Raw genomic sequence first — 18568 nt, forward strand, 5'->3', positions numbered from 1 at the left:
CCTGACAAAAGACATTCTGATTGCTTTTAAGAGAAAGGTCAACAGTTCAGGATCCCCTCCCCCATCCCAGGAGTGACAATGGGATGGTTCTGCCTTTTCAGGGGCCTCCACTTGGACTTTGCTCCCTCTCCATTCAGCACTTTGTATGATGTTGCCATCAACAGTCCTGGCCTGCTCTACCCCACGGAGCTCCCCCCGCCCTACGAGGCCGTGGTGGGTCCGACCACCACCAGCCAGGTGAGACCCCCCCACACACACCCCAGAAAAGCCAGTTCCCTGTACTAAGACACACTCCTTGCATTTGTATTTCTCTCTGTGATCTTGTAGAGAGAAGGCAGTGGGCTCAGAGAGTAGGACCTACAGAGACCCCACCCCAGGTCCAAGGATGCCAGTCCCAGTGTTTGAGCTTCTCTCCCTTGGCTCCTCTCAGATGCACCTGAGCTGAAGTCTGGCTGGTGTATCTGGGAACACAGTGCAGAAGGAGCTGATACAGGTTCAAAGCCATGAGCAGAGACCCCCCCCCCCCCCCCCCCAGGGATAGAGCTCAGGCTATGAACTGAGTACTCAGGGGACTCTGGCCTGTGTCAGTGACATACCTCCGTCATTGTCTACTGGGGAGTTGAGAGAGCCGTGCCAGATCCCTGGTCCTGCATGAGGCCTGGCAGCCATAGGCCAGGAAAGTGCCTGCGCCACCAGGCAAGGTGTAGCAGGCTTCCTCTGATGAGTCAGGCACTCCCATTGCCTTGGGGTCCCTGACCCACAATGGGCACGCACTGGGTGATACGTTGGTGGATTCTCGGTTTCCTCACCTGTAAAATGGGGATAATAGTATCAAACACATAGGATGGAACAGAATGTGTGGAATCGACCCAGCACAGCACTTGACATAGAGTAGGTTCTGACTCAGAATCAGTAGGTTCTGATTCAACATCAGTTGCCCTTTTGATATGATATTGTCATCATCACAATTGTCACTCCTGAATATCAAAGGCCACAAGCCAGAGCAGAGAGATGTGAACTCTCAAAAGTTCACACAGCACCTGATTGCAGGACAGGGTTTGGGGAAGGCCCAGAACTGGGGCCCATGGGGGAGCACAGCAGTCAAGCCGAGAAGGGACACATTCAGGGGAACTGAGAAATCCTGCCAAGAACGAGAGCTGCAGCCAGTTCTGGGCCCTGAGCCCTGGGCAGAAGAGGGTATGCAAACAAGAACCAGGAGCATCTGAAGGGCACCGCTGAGCCCTCCCGAACCCATCTGGACCCACATACCTATGGGCTTCTCAGCAGCACAGAACCTTCAGACAGGATCCCAAGTCACCTACCAGGATGGAGTGAGGGCCTCACATTCAGACCTTCTGATGTCCTCCCTGTCCCTTTGAGGTCCTAAGCCCATGTGATGAGAAGGCCAGGAGGCAGTGCCTGTCCTTTTCTCAGCTACCAGGAGCTCCTGGCCCTACGGGACCTCTGTAGGTGGAGAAATTGTTTTGCACAATGGCTTTCAGACTCAGCTTCCACAAGCCTCTGGAAACAATCACATCCACAAGGGAGATCACATTCTGCAGGCCGGACGGTTGTGTGACAGGAAGAAAAGGCAAGAAGTGCTTACCTCTGTGCCCAGCAAGACGTTGGCCACACACTTTCTGCAAGAAAGATACTCCTTGAGGGTCACCTGGCCGGGACTCCTCAGGCTGCCCCAGCCCACCCTGGTGTAGGCAATGGTGCTCACCACCTGAGCCTCTGGGCCTTCCTTCTCCACCTCCTCTTGCCCTGAAATGTCCTGGACCAGCTCATCAAGCTGCAGAGGGCAGACAGGGAGTGACCAAGGACTCTTGGCCTTTTTCCTGTCCACAGTAGAAGCAGGTGTGTAGGAGCTGCCTGGGATTGGGGTGGGGGTGGGATTCATTAGTGGAGATGCAAAGTGTGACTGTGAAATCTTATTTCTAAACTTAAAATAATTGAACTTCCCTTGAATTCTGTAAAAAGCTGAGTGGAAAATTCTGCCTTTCTGAAGTGATTTATTTTCTCTTTATGATAAAAATAATTCAAATCAGTATTATCAAGGGGAACTGTCTCCTGTGAAGGAAGTTATAAGTATTCTGAGGGGAGCCCCAAGCCCTGCTGGAGGACAGCGGGCAGGGGCATCCATCTCTACTTGGGGGGTTTCAGGGAGCCTATGTGAGCTGAGGGCTCAGGCTAAGTACATGGCGGGTGGCAAGGCTCAGAAGGAGGGACAGTGCAGCGTGCATATCCTCTAACAGAAAGCCGCTCAGGATGAGTCTGGAAGGAGGATGACATGGGTAGAGGGTGACCTACCCAGGCAAACCACTGGGTTCTGAGGTCATCAGAACATCCACGCAGGTGTCCACCAGGTGATAGGATCTATAGCTTGGGGCCTTGGAGAGATCCACGTTAGCCGCCGAGATGGCCATCAATTCTGGGGAACTGAGAGGTTTTGTAGGGAGAGACCTACAGAATGGCAATACTTTGAGAAGCTACAAGTACAGAAGAGGCGATGGGACATGAGGACGTGTAGGAGGGATGTGAGCCAGTAGTTTTTGGACTCCGGTGGGCATCCGAGGCTTAGCCCACCCCCGGAGTTTCTGAGTCAGTAGCTGGGAAGGGGATCCTGCTGAGAAATTGTGTTCCTACCTAAGCTCTAGCTCCCGCTTCTGCAGGGCTGCTTTTCCGGGGACACCCTAGGAACTGGAGTAACTCACTTTTGTGAGACGCTTGGCCAAGAGGAGAGAAGATAGGAGGTAGTTAGGAAGACTATTGGCCTGGGGCATGAGGGCTTACCAAGGGGCTTTGGAAGGGCCTGGGGGGGTGGTGGGAGCAGCTGAGCCAAGGTTGGGGAGGGAAGTCCACAGAAGGGCAAGGAGAGGGAGGCTGACCCAGCCTCAGATGGTCAGCTCTGCCCTGTAACCAGCAGGGGCATCAGGCAGGGCCATCCATGGGCCTGGAGACCCCAACAAGCCCAGAGGTGTGCGATTCTCCGCGGCTGCCCTGGGCAGAAGAAGGGGCTCTGTTGTCACCCTTCCACCTGCTGCTAATTGCCATCACAGAAATTCAGCTCTGGGGACCAGCTCTGGCCTGCCTCTCTGTCCTCCCTTTTGTGAGGTGTCATTCCCATTTCCAGAACACAGAATGCCATGGAAGGATGACTGATTTGGGCCCACTACCCTGTGGGGAGCAGCCGGACTTCTCAGAGCCCTTTGCTTCCCCGTCCTGATGGTGAGAACCCCCCAACAGTTGTCCTGATGATGGGAATGGGGAACACCCCCTCCAGCCCATCAAGGACCCTAGATGGTGGAAAGGGGCCTCCGGATTTGCATGTGACATTGGATCCACCCTACACTTGCACACCCCAAGGATACTGATGAGTGTTTTATCTCTGGTTTACTCTTTTCTTCTGGAACATGGAATACAGATCTTCCTTGACTTATGGTAGGGTTACAACCCGAGATACCCCTTGTGATTTGAAAATACCCTTAATACCCGTAACCTACCAACCATCATAGCTTAGCCCAGCCCACCTGAAATGCACTGATAAGGCCCGTCTCACATTGTGTCGGCTCAGAAACCACTAGCTTACATGGCCCTCCGCAAATGTGATCTGCAGAAGTGCGGGTCTGCATGGCCTTTCTCTGGGCCGGCCCCTCTGGGCGGGGGAGGAGCTGGTGATTAAAGGGCCACCTCCATTCTCCTCTCACTGGGCCTGTCCTCTTTGACCCCATGGTCTGGCAGCAATTTTCAATCCCACAGACACCTCTGGGAGTCTGGAAGCCAATAAAAACCCATTCCCCTCCATAGAGGGAAGGCTGCAGGGCCAGCTGCCCCTTCCTCCAGGGCAGCCCTCCCACCTGCAGACAGCAAGGAACTGCCCCCCCTTTCCAGCGCCATCCTTTCTCCCAGGGGGAGAGGTTAATTACTTCCCCTTGTGGACAAATGGCATGTAAATTGCCTTTCAGGACTCATCTGGGTAGAGAGAGGAAGACAAAAGATGAAAAAGCAGGACATGTGTTGTGGGGGTCTGTGCAGGGGCAGGAGGCCACTCATTTTGGGGAGATTTTTAATATAGGACGAAAAAACACCCCTTGACCAAGCACATTCACTTTGACCCATTCACTCTCCCAGACTGGAGACTTCGTTTGTGATGTCCTTCTCTTTCCCTTGGCTCAAGACCATAACTGTAGGGCAGGATCAAAGGGGGTGCATTCTTTTCTATAACAAGAAAGTTCCTGAGAATTTGCCAGTTTGATCTTCCTATAAGGAGGACAGGCTTACATTCCAGGGACCACAGAAGACTGTGCCGTGTTCCGTGGGATACAGAACCGCGAACAGAGCAGAGTCCCTTCCTCGCAGAACTAGCAGCCTGGTGTAGTGACAGGACAGACTCCAAGAAATCTCTCTGGGGCTTCTGGGGAGGAACCAACCTTGACAGTTTGAGTGGGATTGGGCATGCAAACAACGGGGAAGCTCATCAAGAGACAGCCTGGGCAGAGACCGTGGTGGGACAGTGTGGAGCCTGGCTGGGGAGCTTGAGATAATGAAGGAGGTTCACGGAGATAATTTGGGTATAGATTTTATGACCTTGGATGTTGGACTACAGCAGTGCCTTTGAAGAGTTCGGCCTTTGGAGTTGACATGATCCAGCAGTACTTCAAGAATTTTAATTTGGTGGCCATCTGGCAGGCAGGAGGGAAACCTGAGGTAGTGAGGAAGGAGACTAGAAATTGTGAGAAAGGCAGTGGACATGGCCAAGGTGCAGCCAACCACAAGTCCTAAGGTTAGAATTTAGAGTTTCAAATGAAATCACCTTTACATTTAAAAATCTGGATAGCACAGCTGCTTCAAAGAATGCCTTGGGACCCTAGCCTGAGATCTTAATCCACATTTTCTGTGATTGCAGACAATTGCCTCCAAAGAAAATCTGATATTTGCTGGTTGACCCACCCCGGGGGTGGGAAATTTACTGCAGAAATAGGGCAGAATTTCCATGCGGGGGTCTGAGCCACCGAGCTTCCTAAAAGAAAGGGAGATTTGGCTTATTTGTCCAATGCCAATGGACTTTTTTTAATTTTAATTTTTATTTTTGGGGGGAGAGAGCACATGCATGCATGCATGAGAGCAGGGGCGTGGGTAAGAGGGAGAGAGAGAATCTCAAGCAGGCACCGTGCCCTGTGGAGTGTGGAGTGCAGAGTGGGGCTCGATCTCACAACCCTGAGATCCTGACCTGAGCTGAAATCAAGAGTCAGACCCTTAACCGACTGAGCCACCCAGGCGCCTCCCAACGGACATTTTAATGAAAACAACTGGTCAGTATAGCATGTCTGGGTACAAGCAAAGGCAGACTCTGTGTGTCCCATGCAAGGCCATAGGCACAGCCTCAGCGGCCCTCTCCTACAAGAGCTACTATAAGCCTTTATTGCTAAACTCAGATTTCAACTTAAATTATGCCTTCTCCCGCCTTCTCCCCTGCCTTTATATTTAATAGAAAATGCCGTGCAGACCTCACAGCTCTTCCGTCCCCAGCTTTTGGGAGGCAAGGTGGCCTTGGCCGTCAGGGAGAGCCAAATTCAAATTAAACCCTTGACACCCCGCTTATGAGAAGTGATAGATACGCTGCCAGGAGCTGTCTCTTCTCAAAACCAGATTTGACCGGGAGCCAGAGGGACGCCAGCACCGCGGCTGCGAAATATGAAATGAATCCAATTTCCTCCTGACCTTGTCCCACTGTGCCTTTTATTTCTCTTGTTTTATTTATATTTCTTTATTATTAGAAGCTCTTCTTCAGGCCTTGAGTGTCCGAGTGGCCACCCATGCCTTTAAAAATAAAAAAAAAGTGTTTGAAGAGTCAGGAAGAGTATTGGAAGGGAATGAACCTTGAGGCCGTTGTTCTTTTTCATGTGATTTAGCAGAATATTCTGGACAGAGATTTCCAACATCGGTTTGTAGGCAGATAAAGGGATTTCAGTGAAAAAGCAGGTGAGTGTTGGTGGCCATGGGACTCTCCCTCCCCCGGTTCCCTCCCCAGCGGGACGGGTGCACTGGGGAAGGAACATAGCATGTGCGGTATTACACGGAAGCGGGATCAAAGGGAACAGTTAGGCGGCGCTGGGTCTTCACCGCAGGTGCCGTTCTTGCCCCCCAAACCCTGTCCCGGGTCCCCGGCGTGGGCATGCCTCCCCCGCTTTGTGTTGGTGGGAGGGCTCCCGCCCAGCACCTGCCGCAGCTCCAGCCTGGTGGAAAGACTAGATGAAGACGAGCAGCTGTCTGATTGAAGTGGCGGGAGACGAGGGAGGCAGGGATGTAATTACCTGAGCTGGAATGGGACCAAGCCGCAGGGGCCCACCTCACCTTCCCGGGCCTCCCCCAGAGCTCATTATTTGCAAGCGGGTCCCCAGAGCCATACTGAAATAACACAAGGATGCAGAAATTGCTTTTGGAGATCGCACACGGGCACACGTGTACGGTGTTCATGACATTCAGGCATGTGGCCTGTGTGGGGCCCTTGTCATGTAAAAAGGAGCAATGGAACAGATGTGGTCACCCGGGGTGGGAACCGAGTGGGCGAGCAGAGGATGGGCAGGTGAAGTCAGGGCCGGAAGCAGAGATGACTCATCCCCCACCAGCAGAGGAGGTCTGGTCTTCCCAGAACACCACCCCCCAATACTCCCCAAGGCCTTTCTGGGCAGAATGATCCATTTAAGAAGAAATCTGCAAGAGCGTGATGGCTTCAAAACACGATGCAGTCCTCATGGCCACCTCCTCCACCAGGACTGGACAGTGTGCCCGGAGCCATGGGGCCCACGTTCAACCAAGCACACGGCCTAAGTGGACCTGGGCTCTGAGCTAGAGCTCAGGCAGGGCAGGCAGCCATGGAGCAACCTCTGGCTTCCATCTGCAGAAGGCAAAAGGGAAGGCAGCTGAAGCAAACTCTGGGGGAGTCTGGGGGCTCACGGAGGTCAGGATTGTTTCTTAAAAGTCCACCCTGGATGCAAGCTGTGCTGGTCCAAAGCATGACGGGTCTCACGATGTCTGTCCCCTGGGGCTTTATTCTTCCTGCTGTGGCAGCAGGGAGGAGAGCAGTTGGGAGGGAGCAGTTAGAAGCGAGGCCAGGGGCTGTCCTACCTCCTACAGTGACCCTGGAGGACCCTGTGTGGCCTTGATCCTTTCCCAACAGTGCCCCCGAAAGTGGAAGTGAGTGGGCTCAGGGTGACTGGTGCCTGGCCCCAGTTGGGCTCTCGGGAAGAGCTGGGCACTTGGCTTTCAGAAGGTCAGAGAGATGGGCTCTGGCCTTGACAGTGATCCTTTGGCCTTGGCATCGTCACAGCCTGACTCCATAAATTTAGAGGAGAAAAGCAGAAGATGAGCTCTGAAGTCAGCCTCGGTTTCTGGGGCCTGTTGCAATGTCCCATCTGATGCCTCATTTCTTGCCGTAGCTTACAAGTGTGGATCAGCAGGTGACCGAGTCCAGCCCCGGGGACCCCGATGCCACCGCTGGCTTCAGCACACAAGGTAATTTTAACCTTTTTCAGCATTTGAAGTAAGTGTATATTTTTCAAAGCATGTCCCCTTTCCTCAACCTCCTATTTCTCTCTCCTTCCTGCTCCTGCCCTCCCTCCATTGCTTACCTGTTAAGGGGTTGGAATTTGCTACAGCCTTTGCTGTTCAGTACCATGTATGTTCTCCAAAGCTCCCCCCTTAGCAACATGCAGTAATAAGTAAGTCAGTACACCTGGGGGGCCTCATGCTCTCCCTGGGGGGACTTGCTCCCTCTCCCCCAGCACCCTTTCTCCTCCACTTGAGGGATATGGGTTTGAAGAGAAGCTTGACCTGACCTGGGATGGACCCTTTCTGGAGCTAAAACCATAGCAGGCTCTTGTCTACAGGGCCTCTCCATCAGGAGGGAGCCAGGCCTGGACCCCCCGGGCCCACTGGCTTTGGCAGGAGAGGCTGGGGGAAGGACGCTGGAAGTCGTATCCTAGCGGACATTGAAGGAAATGCAGAAGGTCACCTCTCAGATGTGAGGTGGGAGCCCCTGTCTGAAGCCAGAGGCAGGGAGGTCATCTAAGGTGTCAGGAGAGCAGACAACCCCTGGTTGCACAGGGAGCAAATGGGCCAGGGCTGGGCCCTCGGGTGGGCTCGGATGGATGGGTTTATTCAGAGATGGAAGTCTATTTCCCCATTCCAACCACATCACTCCCAAAAATGCAAATTCTGGAGGAAAGCATGGTTGAGAAGGCCAAACAGCTTAGTGGGTCACAGAGTCCAGGGCAGGTAGAGAGGGACAGAAGGGTCAGGAACTTATCCAGGTGGGGCCTTCCTCACTGCTCAAGATCTGGGCAGTTAACTGGGCTCCACTGGGAAGCTCAGAGCTGCTTCCAACGCTGACTCCCGGCCGAGGGGCCAGGCCTGGAAGTGGGCAGGATTATATGGAGAAGAATGGACAGACACACTCATGGGACAGCAGGCCAAGCTGGTTTCACTTTAGAAAAGATGCCTCCCGCCGAGTAGTTTCTGGGTGGGGTGAGGTTGCGGTCCTTGTCATTTTTTTGGCCTATGTATATCCAGCTGCTCCAGATCATTTGTGGCCTGGGTACCTTTGCCAAAAGTCAGCCCGGCAGAATGGCGTGGGGGTATTTCCAGGCCCTGTATTCTGTTCTCTTCATCTGTGCATCAGTCCATCTGCTCTGATGACTGGGCGCTCTGCAGGAAGCGTTCCCATCGAGAGCCACACTTCCACTCTGCTCTGCTTCGTCAGGATTGTTCCAGGTCCTAGTCTAGGGCCTGTGTGTTTCCATATCCCTTTTATAATCCACTTGTCTGTGTCCACAAAAAAATGCGGACTGAGAATTGAGCAGGAATGGCATTAAGCCCGCAGAGCAATTGGGGTAGAATTGCTGTGTTTGCAAATCTGAGCCTTCTACCCCGCCTGTCTCCCCGTGGATTTGGGTCTTCTTTGACTTGGGTTTCTGCACACTCGTTAGTACATGTGACCAATGGCAGTACAGACGTCATTCATTCTTGTGTGTTCATCTGGTCTCCTGCAACCTTGCCGGACTCACGAAGGAGCTCTAGAATTTTGGGGGTGCAGTTGCCTGGAAGGGGATAGATGCTGGAATTGTTTTTCATTTACTGAAATAAAATAATAATGAGGTCATGGAGGCTGGCAAGGCCAGAGAGAAGCTGTTTCAGCCAGCCCTGATGGGCAGCTTGCAAATCAACCCACTCCTTTTGGCAAAGCATCTTGATAAAGAGCCATAAAAATGTTTATGCCATAAAAATGTTTATGCCGTTAGATGTGATGATCACACTTCTGGAACCGCCCTAGGGGAATAATGCAAAAAAAAAAAAAAGAAAGAAAAGAAAAAAAGAGAACCGTACGCATAAAGATCACTTGCATTTTTCATAAGAGTAAAAACTTACAAGGATAATGATGTCCATTGATAAGAGTCAAGGAAAATATGATACATATGCTGAATATGTCATTTTACATTAATTAGGAAAAATGCTTGCAATGCGTTAGGTGGAAAGCTGGAAGCTGGGATGAGTGGTACTCTGTAAACAGGCTCACAACACAAGCTGGTGAGCGGGGACAAGAATGTCTTGGCCTATGAGCTTTCCCGGTCATGTTACCCTAATTCTGTGTTTCTGTTAAGGACAACTGTTTGGAACTAAGTCGCATTTCCCTCTCTGACTCTGTTTCCCTGAAGAACTCAGCCATTGGATTCTCGCTGACATTAAGAAAATTGGGATCAAAGATATGCTTATGTCCAATCTCATCAAATAGTACATATTAAAATTGCACGGGGTTTTGTTTATCCGTTATACCATAATAAAGCTGTAAAAAAAGAAAGAAAATGGAGATCAAGAGGAATAAGCAGGGATGAACACGATTTAGAATATTTCTAGTATGCCGCCTTGTGATTTAATATAGTTAATAATGTCACTTGCTGGTTTGAGGTCTTCTAAGGATACACAGAAGTGGATACATTCATAGGTACATTCAGCTTTGAGTGGTTGCCCAGTCATTCCCTTAGAATCAGTTCCCACGAGTGAACTTGCGGAGTCTAAGGAAATAGGTATTTTAGGTTTTGGTGTGTTGGCCCCAAGGTGTTCTGGAAGGGCTTTACTGCTAGTGTCCATACCCACAAAAGGTGTTTATGATACCCCAAGACATCATCGGTCCTGATGATCCTTTTCACCCCTGGAGATGACAAATACACACAAGATGGGGTGTGAACACCTTCTTACATGTTTATTACCTACTTTTAGGTCAGTTTAGGGTCAACTTTTTTGCAGTGTTTTGTGGGTTATTTTTTTAAATAAATTTGTAAGAAAAATATTTGTTAGATAGAGACATTTTCTCCCTTTTGCTATTCATTGCAGGGATGCCTTCCCAGTTTGTGTTCGGCTTCCTCCCTATTAATGATGCCTTTTGCCATACAATTTTTTACAATTTTTTTAAATGATTTTTCTTATTGTGAGATTTATCAAGCTTTTCCTTTCTGGTATCTATCATGTTTACAAAGTCTTTCTTCACTCCGCGGTTGTAGATTTATTCTCCTATATTTTCTACCACTATTCTTCTAGTATCTTAAAAAAGAAAAAGATTGGGAAAAAAGAAAAAGAAAAAGATTCAGGCTCCTGGGTGGCTTAGTTGGTTGGATGTCGAACTCTTGATTTCAGCTCAGGTCATGGTCTCAGGGTCGGGAGATCGAGCCCTGAGTTGGGCTGTGCCCTGGGCATGGAGCCTGCCTAAGATTCTCTCTCTCCCTCTCCCTCTGGCCTTCCCCAGGCCTCCCCCATCTCTAAAAAAAATACAAAATAAAAAGATTAATCGTCCTGAAGAATTTTTTTTTTTTTTTTTGCTAGGATTTGAGAGTTTCAGTTCATCCTTCTGTTTTTCCAGATGGACTGCTAATTGTCTCAAAGCATCTATGGAGAGGGCAGCAGTAGACAGCAGAGGGCTGGTGAAGCCGGAGTACTCTAGAACGGGGCTGCTTCCAACCAGCTCCATCACCCCGTGGCCTCGTGACCCTCTCCCTCCGAGGCCTCTCAGCCGTGTTTCCTGAGTGGTAGCCTGGGAGAGCCATGAGGATTAAGTGGGAGGTCACCGGGAAACCCAAGCTTGCAGATAGGAGGGTCCTGATTAACAGAGAGGCCTCCCATAAGACCCACGGAAAGGAATGGAAGGGTCAGACCCCAAAGCTTCCCTCCCCAGAGTTGTTCAGGCTGCTCTGACTCTTATAAAGGGTCCCCCAGATGGGCCGTTCACCTCAAAAATCTGCGGAGCCTGATGGGTGAGGAGCCTCATGGAAGGCAGCTCTGCTGCTAATGGGATAAAAGAGTGGAGGGAGCACTGCTTCTCAAGCCTTAATAATGTGCACACAGGCCCCCTGAGATCGTGTTAAGACAGATTCTGATGCAGTCCCCCCAAGTGGCCGGTCTTGGAGTGGTGAGGGGCTGAGCCGCACCTGACTAGCACCGTGGGAATAGAGAGTGGATTGCACACTTGGTTTGGGGGCCATCAGAATCCCCTGGGGGCTTGTTCAAACCCCAATGGCTGGGCCCATCCCTGAGTTTCTGATGCAGCGGGTCTGAAGGTGGACACCTTCCCAGGCAGTGCTGCCGCTGCTGGCCTGGTCCACGCTTTGAGAACCAGGCAGGTCTCCCCAGGCAGCTTCCCACCTCTGCCTGACCAGGGCAAGACTTGCACTCCGGGCCCTGGCCCATACGCTCTGTGTGCAGCAGGCATGTTCTCGGGCCCAGGAGGACCCAGCTAGGATGCCGTGCCGCCCCTCCGAGGCCCACCTCTCTGCATGGGGCGTGTGCTTCGAGCATCCTGTGGCCTCCCCCTCCCTGGACTTCAGACCACCCCCCACCAAGCCATGCCCTGGATGGGAGATGGGGCTGGTTTCTGACTTTTAGTCTCTTGTGGAGTGTGAAGAGTGTAAGTGCTCCGTATCCCACACCCCTCCTGGGATGATTCTTGGGAGATCGTCTGGTGTTCCCCCAAACTTTTTTGCACCATAAAGCACTTGTAAACCTGCTCCGTGTTTCCACGCCCTTGGGATTACAGGTTTGTCTAGATTGGGCAGGGAAGGGCAGGCGGCGCTGGCCTCCTGGGAGGGCTGCAGGAGGCTGAGACCTTTGCTCTCCAACAGGAGTGTGGGCGGGCACAGGGTCCGTCCTGGGTGGCGCTATGGTGGCTCAGCACCAGCACTAACACTGTCCCTTGCCTTGCAGAGCCTGCAGATAGCTCGAGCCTCTTGGCATCCGAGAGTGCCACGGCACCGGGCCTGAGTCCCGAAGGCCCTGTGGATGCCTCGCAGCCCCTGCCACCTAGCCTCGAGTCCCCAGAGGGCCCTGGCCAGGGCACAAGGGCAGTGCCAGGTCCTGGGCGTGTGGCCCGCTCCACCAGCGACCCCACTTCGTGCTCATCTAGTGTGACAGGTATGGCTAGGCTAGTCCCCTGGGTCCCCAGCATGTGCCCTGCTCTGCCCTGGACACTGAAGACCTCAGTGAACTGAGAGTCAAGGCCAGGGCTTGGGACCTGGGCTCAGGGCCACTTTGGGAAAGTGGCCTTAATGCCCGAGAGCCCTAGGGAGGGGTGGACAGTCAGGGGTCCCTGCTGAGCACCCACCAGGCTTTCTACTCTCTGGCTGGGGAGTAAGGGGAGGCAGAAGGGAAGGTGTGGGGTGATGAGAGACCCCCCCGGGGTCGGCCAGCCCCTGACATTAGCTTGCCAGTTACACACCAGCTCTGGGGCCCAGGTGGGGACTCAGGTGGGGCAGGTGACCACAGGCTGTGTCCACCCATTGGCCTTGGTGGCTCTCTCCCCAGGACTAGTGTGGGCTCCAACTTGTGGGAAGTGCCAGTGCCTGCTCGTGGCCTGGTGGGACCCAGGGGCAAAGCTGTTTACCAAGGGTAAGGCAAGGCTCTGCCTCAGTGACAGCAGTGGGTTGGTGGGGCGTCCTCCAGCCGGAGCCGCCCCAGGCAGACACAGGGTGTTTCCAATAGCACGTCACGGGCCCCCTTGGCAGCACTCCCTGTGTGGCCTGGAGCTTGGGTCCAAATTGCCCCCACGTGACCCTGAGGAGGCGGCGCCCTCCCTGGGCTCTCTGACCTGGCATCAGAGTTCGTGGCCCAGCAACCCCAGGATTTGCATTTCACGTCAACCTCCCAGGGACGCTAAGTAAACCCTGAAGCCAGAGAACCCACGCTTCCCCCCACAGTGTTTGTCTTGAGCGGGGCGGGGGGAGGTCGGCAGTGTCTTTGCAGGTAAAGTCGAGTGCGACTTCGGGCTGCAGGGCCCGCTGGGTGCCTGGACTCAGTGGTCTTGTCTGGCTGAACCTCAAATAGACAGGATCCGTGCCGCAGGAGAACTGTATCCCCAGAAGGAATCATAAACCCGCCAAGGTCATTGCCTACGAGGGGCCTCCTGGTGGAAATGCCAGATTTGCCCCTGCAGGCTCCTTGGCCCACATCCCTCTGTCTTGCTGCCCTCCCCCCCACATCCGGCTGCCAGCTCACTGGGCAGGACTCCATCGGAACCCCTCTCCCCCATGCATATGCCAGACTCAGTCCTTCTCTCCTCCCCGTGAGGGCTGTTACCCGTTCACGTCTGGGGCACGATCCCATGCACTTGTGGCCCCTGATGACTTCCTCTGGCCTATCCCTGCTGCAGGGAAATCTGGGCTCTGCAAACCGTGACATTTGGGGGGTGGGGATGAGGAGAAGTGGTGGTTTGATTACAAGTTGTCACGGGGCCTTCTCCGTGTCCCCACACCAGCCCCTTGGCGCAGCCTCTCCTCAGCCAACAAGGCAGTTACTGTCCCGCAGGTGAAAAGCACGTGCATCGGTGAGTCCTGATCAAAAAGATAGTTCTCGGCCACACGAGAGCAATGCACATGTCCTCAGGAGCTCTCCTTTTCCCCTGCCACCTGTTAACTGAATTCTTTCTCTGATCAAGGCACTGCCTCTTCACACACCCCGTCCTGCAGCCAGGACCTGGAAGCAGGACTGTCCAGGGCTGCTCCAGGGACCGGTGAGACACTGCTTTTCTGAAGCACTTTGACACCTGCTGTGAGATGGGGGGAGAGGGCGCGGGGAGGGACTGGCAGTGCTTGGCTGCCTTTGTCCGAGACCCGGCCTCACAGTGTGGGCTGGGAGCACGGGCTCTTGGGCGCTGAGGGCTTTGAAAGAACGAACGGCCTTGCCTCCCCTGCTGTCTCCGGAGAATGTGTTAGAAGCTACAGCTGCTGTACCAGGCCCATGGCTGCGGGCTTCACCACATTTGTGCGATGCTCTTTGGAGGGGAGATGGGCCTCATGTGTGAGGTCTTCACAGTCCCTCATGCCTTGTGGCCAGGCTTGCCCCTCTACCACCAAAAATATGGCAGCCCACTCAGAATGTGTTTCTTCTGTGTGACTTGAAACATGCTGTGGGCAGGTCAGGCCCGAACCTGGTCCTTGGGGCGACGGTCCCAGGAGACCGCCTGGGGCTGGCTTTCTCTGCAGGCACCGTCAGACCATGGCTTGATCCTTAGGTCATCCAGAGCAGCCGTGGGCCCTGTTGGGAGCTAGTGCTCTTGCCCTGGCCTTGGCTGGGTGGGTACTGGGAGCAGGGGCTGCGTGCTCTGAGCTCTGGTGCCAGTGAGAGGTGGTTGCTGTCACCCCTTGACTTGGTGGCAGTGTGGTGCTCTCATTGCCCCTCTGTCACCCCCAGCTCTGGTCTTCAGGCAGACCCTCTCTAGATGCCATCAGACCCACAGGGCAAAGGTCATTGAGCTGAAGGAGCCTGAGAAGGGCCAGCCCCCTGTGAGCGCAGGAATTCTAGCAGAGAGACAAAGGCCAGGGGGACCCCTACCTGCACCGGCCCCTCTCTCCCCTCCCGCTTCGCAGCTTGCCCCCCTCCCATCTCCAGCCCTTCAGCTCCGGGGAGCTGTGGCCCCTCTGGGTTAACCCCAGCTCAACTCAGGGATGAGAGGGGCCACAGTGAGGATGAAGAGACACAGGAAATGGGGATGTGCCCAGCGCACCAGCCCAGGGACGTGGAAATTCCAGCCGAAAGCATGTCCCAAGCAGGCTCACATTTGCTTTGTCAAGAACTCGTTTAACAGCTGCCTTTTGTTTTGGTTGTTTTCAGATGTTATCTTTTCCCTTGATTTCTAGTTTCCCGAGCTCACTCTGTCATGGCTGCCTCTGCGGGGCAGTACCCGCTCTCGCCCCCTGGGCCACGGGACTCCTGGAAAACCGACCCACGGGGAAAGCCAGAGGCCTTACAGACGGTCTTCAAAGAGCGGCCACATTCTTTAGTGGACAGCAAGGCCCACGCAGACGCCAGGGTTTTGGTGGCTAAGTTTTTGGAACACTCGAACTGCGCCCTCCCTCCCGAGGTGCAGCAGGTGGTCGGCACCCTGGGCCCGGTGGTCCCCGCTGAGGAGGCCCATGTGGAGGAGGCCGTGGTCAGTGCCGGCGTTCTGGACCAGGTGTGACCAGCCCACGGGTCCTGACAGGGCCACGGGCGGGCCTGGATGCACCATCCTTGCTGGAGGTCACTGTGCTCTGTGGAGAGGGGCCTTTGGCCCAGGAGAATCTCGGGGTGGCCAGGCAGGGAACTGCTGTCCTTCTCTTCAGGAGGATCCGGTCCGTCATTGTCACTGGGGAGGACCCTTCCTACCTGTTCCACTAATACAGAAAAGTGACTCTTGTGGCCACCGTGAACTCTTTGGTTTTGTCAGGCATGGAGCACCTAAGCAGCATTCTGAGAATCCAGTGACGGGGACACCAGAGACTCTAAGTGTCTTCAGAGTCAGGGCCGTCACAAAGCAAGACTCTGCCCACCTCCGAGTCAGCTGCATGTTGAGCAGTAGAGGAGGATATCAAGTAAAATGACACCATTTTCTTCTACGGTGTGTATCAGTAATCTACCCTTTGTCACATGCTGACTGAAAGAAAATGGGTAATTCTGACACGGATGACAGCCGGGGTCCAGCTCTCCGCCCACAGGAGGCAGGGCTGTCGTGCGTGCGAATCACAATAGGGGACCTCCGCGTGGCCTGGCCATCTCGGGGATGCAAGCTGGTGTGGCAGGGAGCTTTGCTGGACACCACACCCCGCCTGGTCACCAGTCTCCCCGACCTCCCCTCTCCACCCTCCCGCCCTGGGACACCCTCCCCACTGTCTCCAGGGCCGTCTACTGTCTCCTCCTCTGCAGACACAGCTGGTGAGCCCCTTTGGAGGTTCTCCCTGTGTCTGCTCTCCCCAAGATGGCCTGGACGAGTGGAGATCTGCGGGAAGAGGCCTGGACCCTGGGACCTGTGTACCTCCTCAGAAAGCGGGTCGCTGCCAACCCAGAGCGTTCCCCTCCAGCTGGGCAGCTAGGCATCTGTGCTGAAAGACGCAGGCTATAAATCATTTCTTTCCAGACAACACCCACTGCGTTGGGTACGTGGAAGGGGGCAGGCCCAGACCCTCTGCAGTGGCAGCTTGGGCATTTTGCCTTTCTTGGTTCCCCCTCCACCCTCCCACTCCGTGTTCTGGCAACAGCAGCCACTTCCCACCACGGCCCTGGAGCAGCACCGTCCTCGAGAACTTTCTGCAGCCGTGGGAACGCCTGTCCCTGTGCCTCCACAACAGCGGCCACCAGCACCCATGCCATGGCCTTGCCGTGAACAAGGCAGCCCACAAACCACAGTTCTCAACTGAGAGCCCAAGGACCTGGCATGGGGAGCTCAAGGAGAAGACTTGATGGTCGCCCACTATTGGTTGGCGTCCGGCCATCTAGGGGCTGTGTGCTGCCCTTCCTTCTGCTCTGCACCCCACCTGTAGTGTTGGGGACGCGTCTGTGTGGTTGGAGGCTGGGCAGGGGCTGGTAGGGAGGCTCTGTGGTTCAGACGCCTGCAGTCCAGGGAGCCTGCAGTGACGGTCCACTTTCGACACGTTGCTTCTGTAATGTTCTTGGTCGTTGCCTCCCTCGCGTCTGGGTGACGTGAGAGAGCTGGAAGGATCCTCCTCGGACCTTCTGATGCCAACCACAACTTTTCCATCGGCGAACCCCAGAGGTGAATTTCAAGCACTTTATTCAGACTACAAAATGGGGAATCTCTCCTCTCGTTTTTCTCAGCTGAGGGCTTTTGTAGCCCCCGCAAAGCGGATCCCTTCGCAGGTTCAATTAGTTGATGGTTTTCCCAAACAGCCTCCCCTGCACCCATCAGCACAGCATTCGTGGCTTCTGAATCCGAGCATTTTCAGTGTCTCTGGGGTGGGGTTTGACCATCAGTCCTTTCATTGTATGTGCGGCCAGGGTGAGTGGCCACTGGGAGCCCACCCTGGCAGTCTGTGTCCTTTGTTTCTCCTCCCTGTAGTGGGACAGTGTTTCTTCGGCCCTCGTGGGCACCTCCGGCAGCCTGAGCCTCCACTTGGGTATCCTAGGGTGCTCTGGCCAAAGACCAGAGTCCCGGATGTTCTCAAGGGCCCTGCCCTTCTTGCACCCTTCCACACTCAGTTGCATATTTGCCCTCAGAACAACTCTATCTCACAGTTGAAGAGATCATACCCAGTTTTGTACCACTGAGCTAGAACCTTCTGCCCATCTGCTCGGGGCCCCAGGGGGCCCATGTGGGCTCCAGCAGGGCCCAGGATCCTGGCTTCCCTGAAAAGTCCCAGGAAGAGAGAAGCACCAGTTAGAGCCTCTAGGAACAAGCCAGCTCTAGTACCTGGGACCCTGCTCTGCTCAGTGGAACACAGCAGCAAACACCCCAAGTCCAGACCATATGGGCGCATGAACGAAGGAAAGCGGGTTCCCCTTGCCAGTGCACTGCCTCCCACCTCTCCTCCTGATAAAGCCTCAGCAGGCTAGGCTAAGACGCGGGTCCCCCACCTGCAGAAGTCTGGGTCCTGGCACTCTCCCTGCCTTTTCCCACAACCCAAATGGGGTTAGCTGGCGTGGGAGCCAGAGCCTGTCCAGACACTGCCATTTGCCTGGGGGTGTGGGGGAGTGGCAAAAGAATGCTGAGGTGGGTGAGCTCTGGACCCCATCTCATGGCAAACAGGCGGGGGACTCATCCTTCACAAGGACCTAAGGTCTCCTTCAGCTGGTGACAACAATGCCAACTGAATGCTTGTAACAAACCATGTAACAGAAAGCTTCTTTCAAATGGACATGTTTCCCACCCCCGCCCCTTAGCTCTATTGATTCACAGATGCTGCTATTAGGCAGAATTTATAGGAAATTGTTTTCAAGCCACAGGAGACCTGTTTGTACAACTGGAAGGTTGTATTTATTTAATGTACCTCAAGGTGTTTTCATAATGATCCGTGTTTTAATAAATACTATTTCTGGCCTCTGTGTCTCTGAGTCTAACTGGGACAGAGAGGCAGAGAGCCCGTGTGCCTCTGAAGACCAGGAGCTCGAGCAGGCGATGGGGAGCGTGAGGCTCCAGTGGCCGCCCAAGCGTGTCTCCCAGCATCCTTCCAGAAAAGGTTAGGTCCTGGGGGCTGAGAGGTTGAGGGCAGGTGCCCGCCTGTGCTGGCCCACAGCTGCGCCTCCACGCATGTGA

At 54.1% G+C, this 18568-nt stretch overlaps 1 protein-coding gene across 4 annotated transcripts in view; it reads left to right on the top strand.

The window, feature by feature from the left end:
* Window positions 1-16303, top strand: part of FAM189A1 (family with sequence similarity 189 member A1) — a 501535-nt gene extending 485232 nt beyond the window's left edge. For all 4 annotated transcript variants that reach the window (XM_046009853.1, XM_046009854.1, XM_046009855.1 and 1 more), the window contains 5 exons: window positions 102-237; window positions 7443-7518; window positions 12253-12459; window positions 13979-14053; window positions 15180-16303. In XM_046009853.1, the coding sequence (XP_045865809.1) occupies window positions 102-237; window positions 7443-7518; window positions 12253-12459; window positions 13979-14053; window positions 15180-15502 (817 nt within the window). In that variant the 3' untranslated portion in view covers window positions 15503-16303. The remainder of the gene's footprint in view (window positions 1-101; window positions 238-7442; window positions 7519-12252; window positions 12460-13978; window positions 14054-15179) is intronic.
* The last annotated feature ends 2265 nt before the right edge of the window (window positions 16304-18568 follow it).

Source organism: Meles meles, chromosome 6 (genome assembly GCF_922984935.1).
Source record: "Meles meles chromosome 6, mMelMel3.1 paternal haplotype, whole genome shotgun sequence".
Taxonomy (NCBI): Eukaryota; Metazoa; Chordata; class Mammalia; order Carnivora; family Mustelidae; genus Meles; species Meles meles.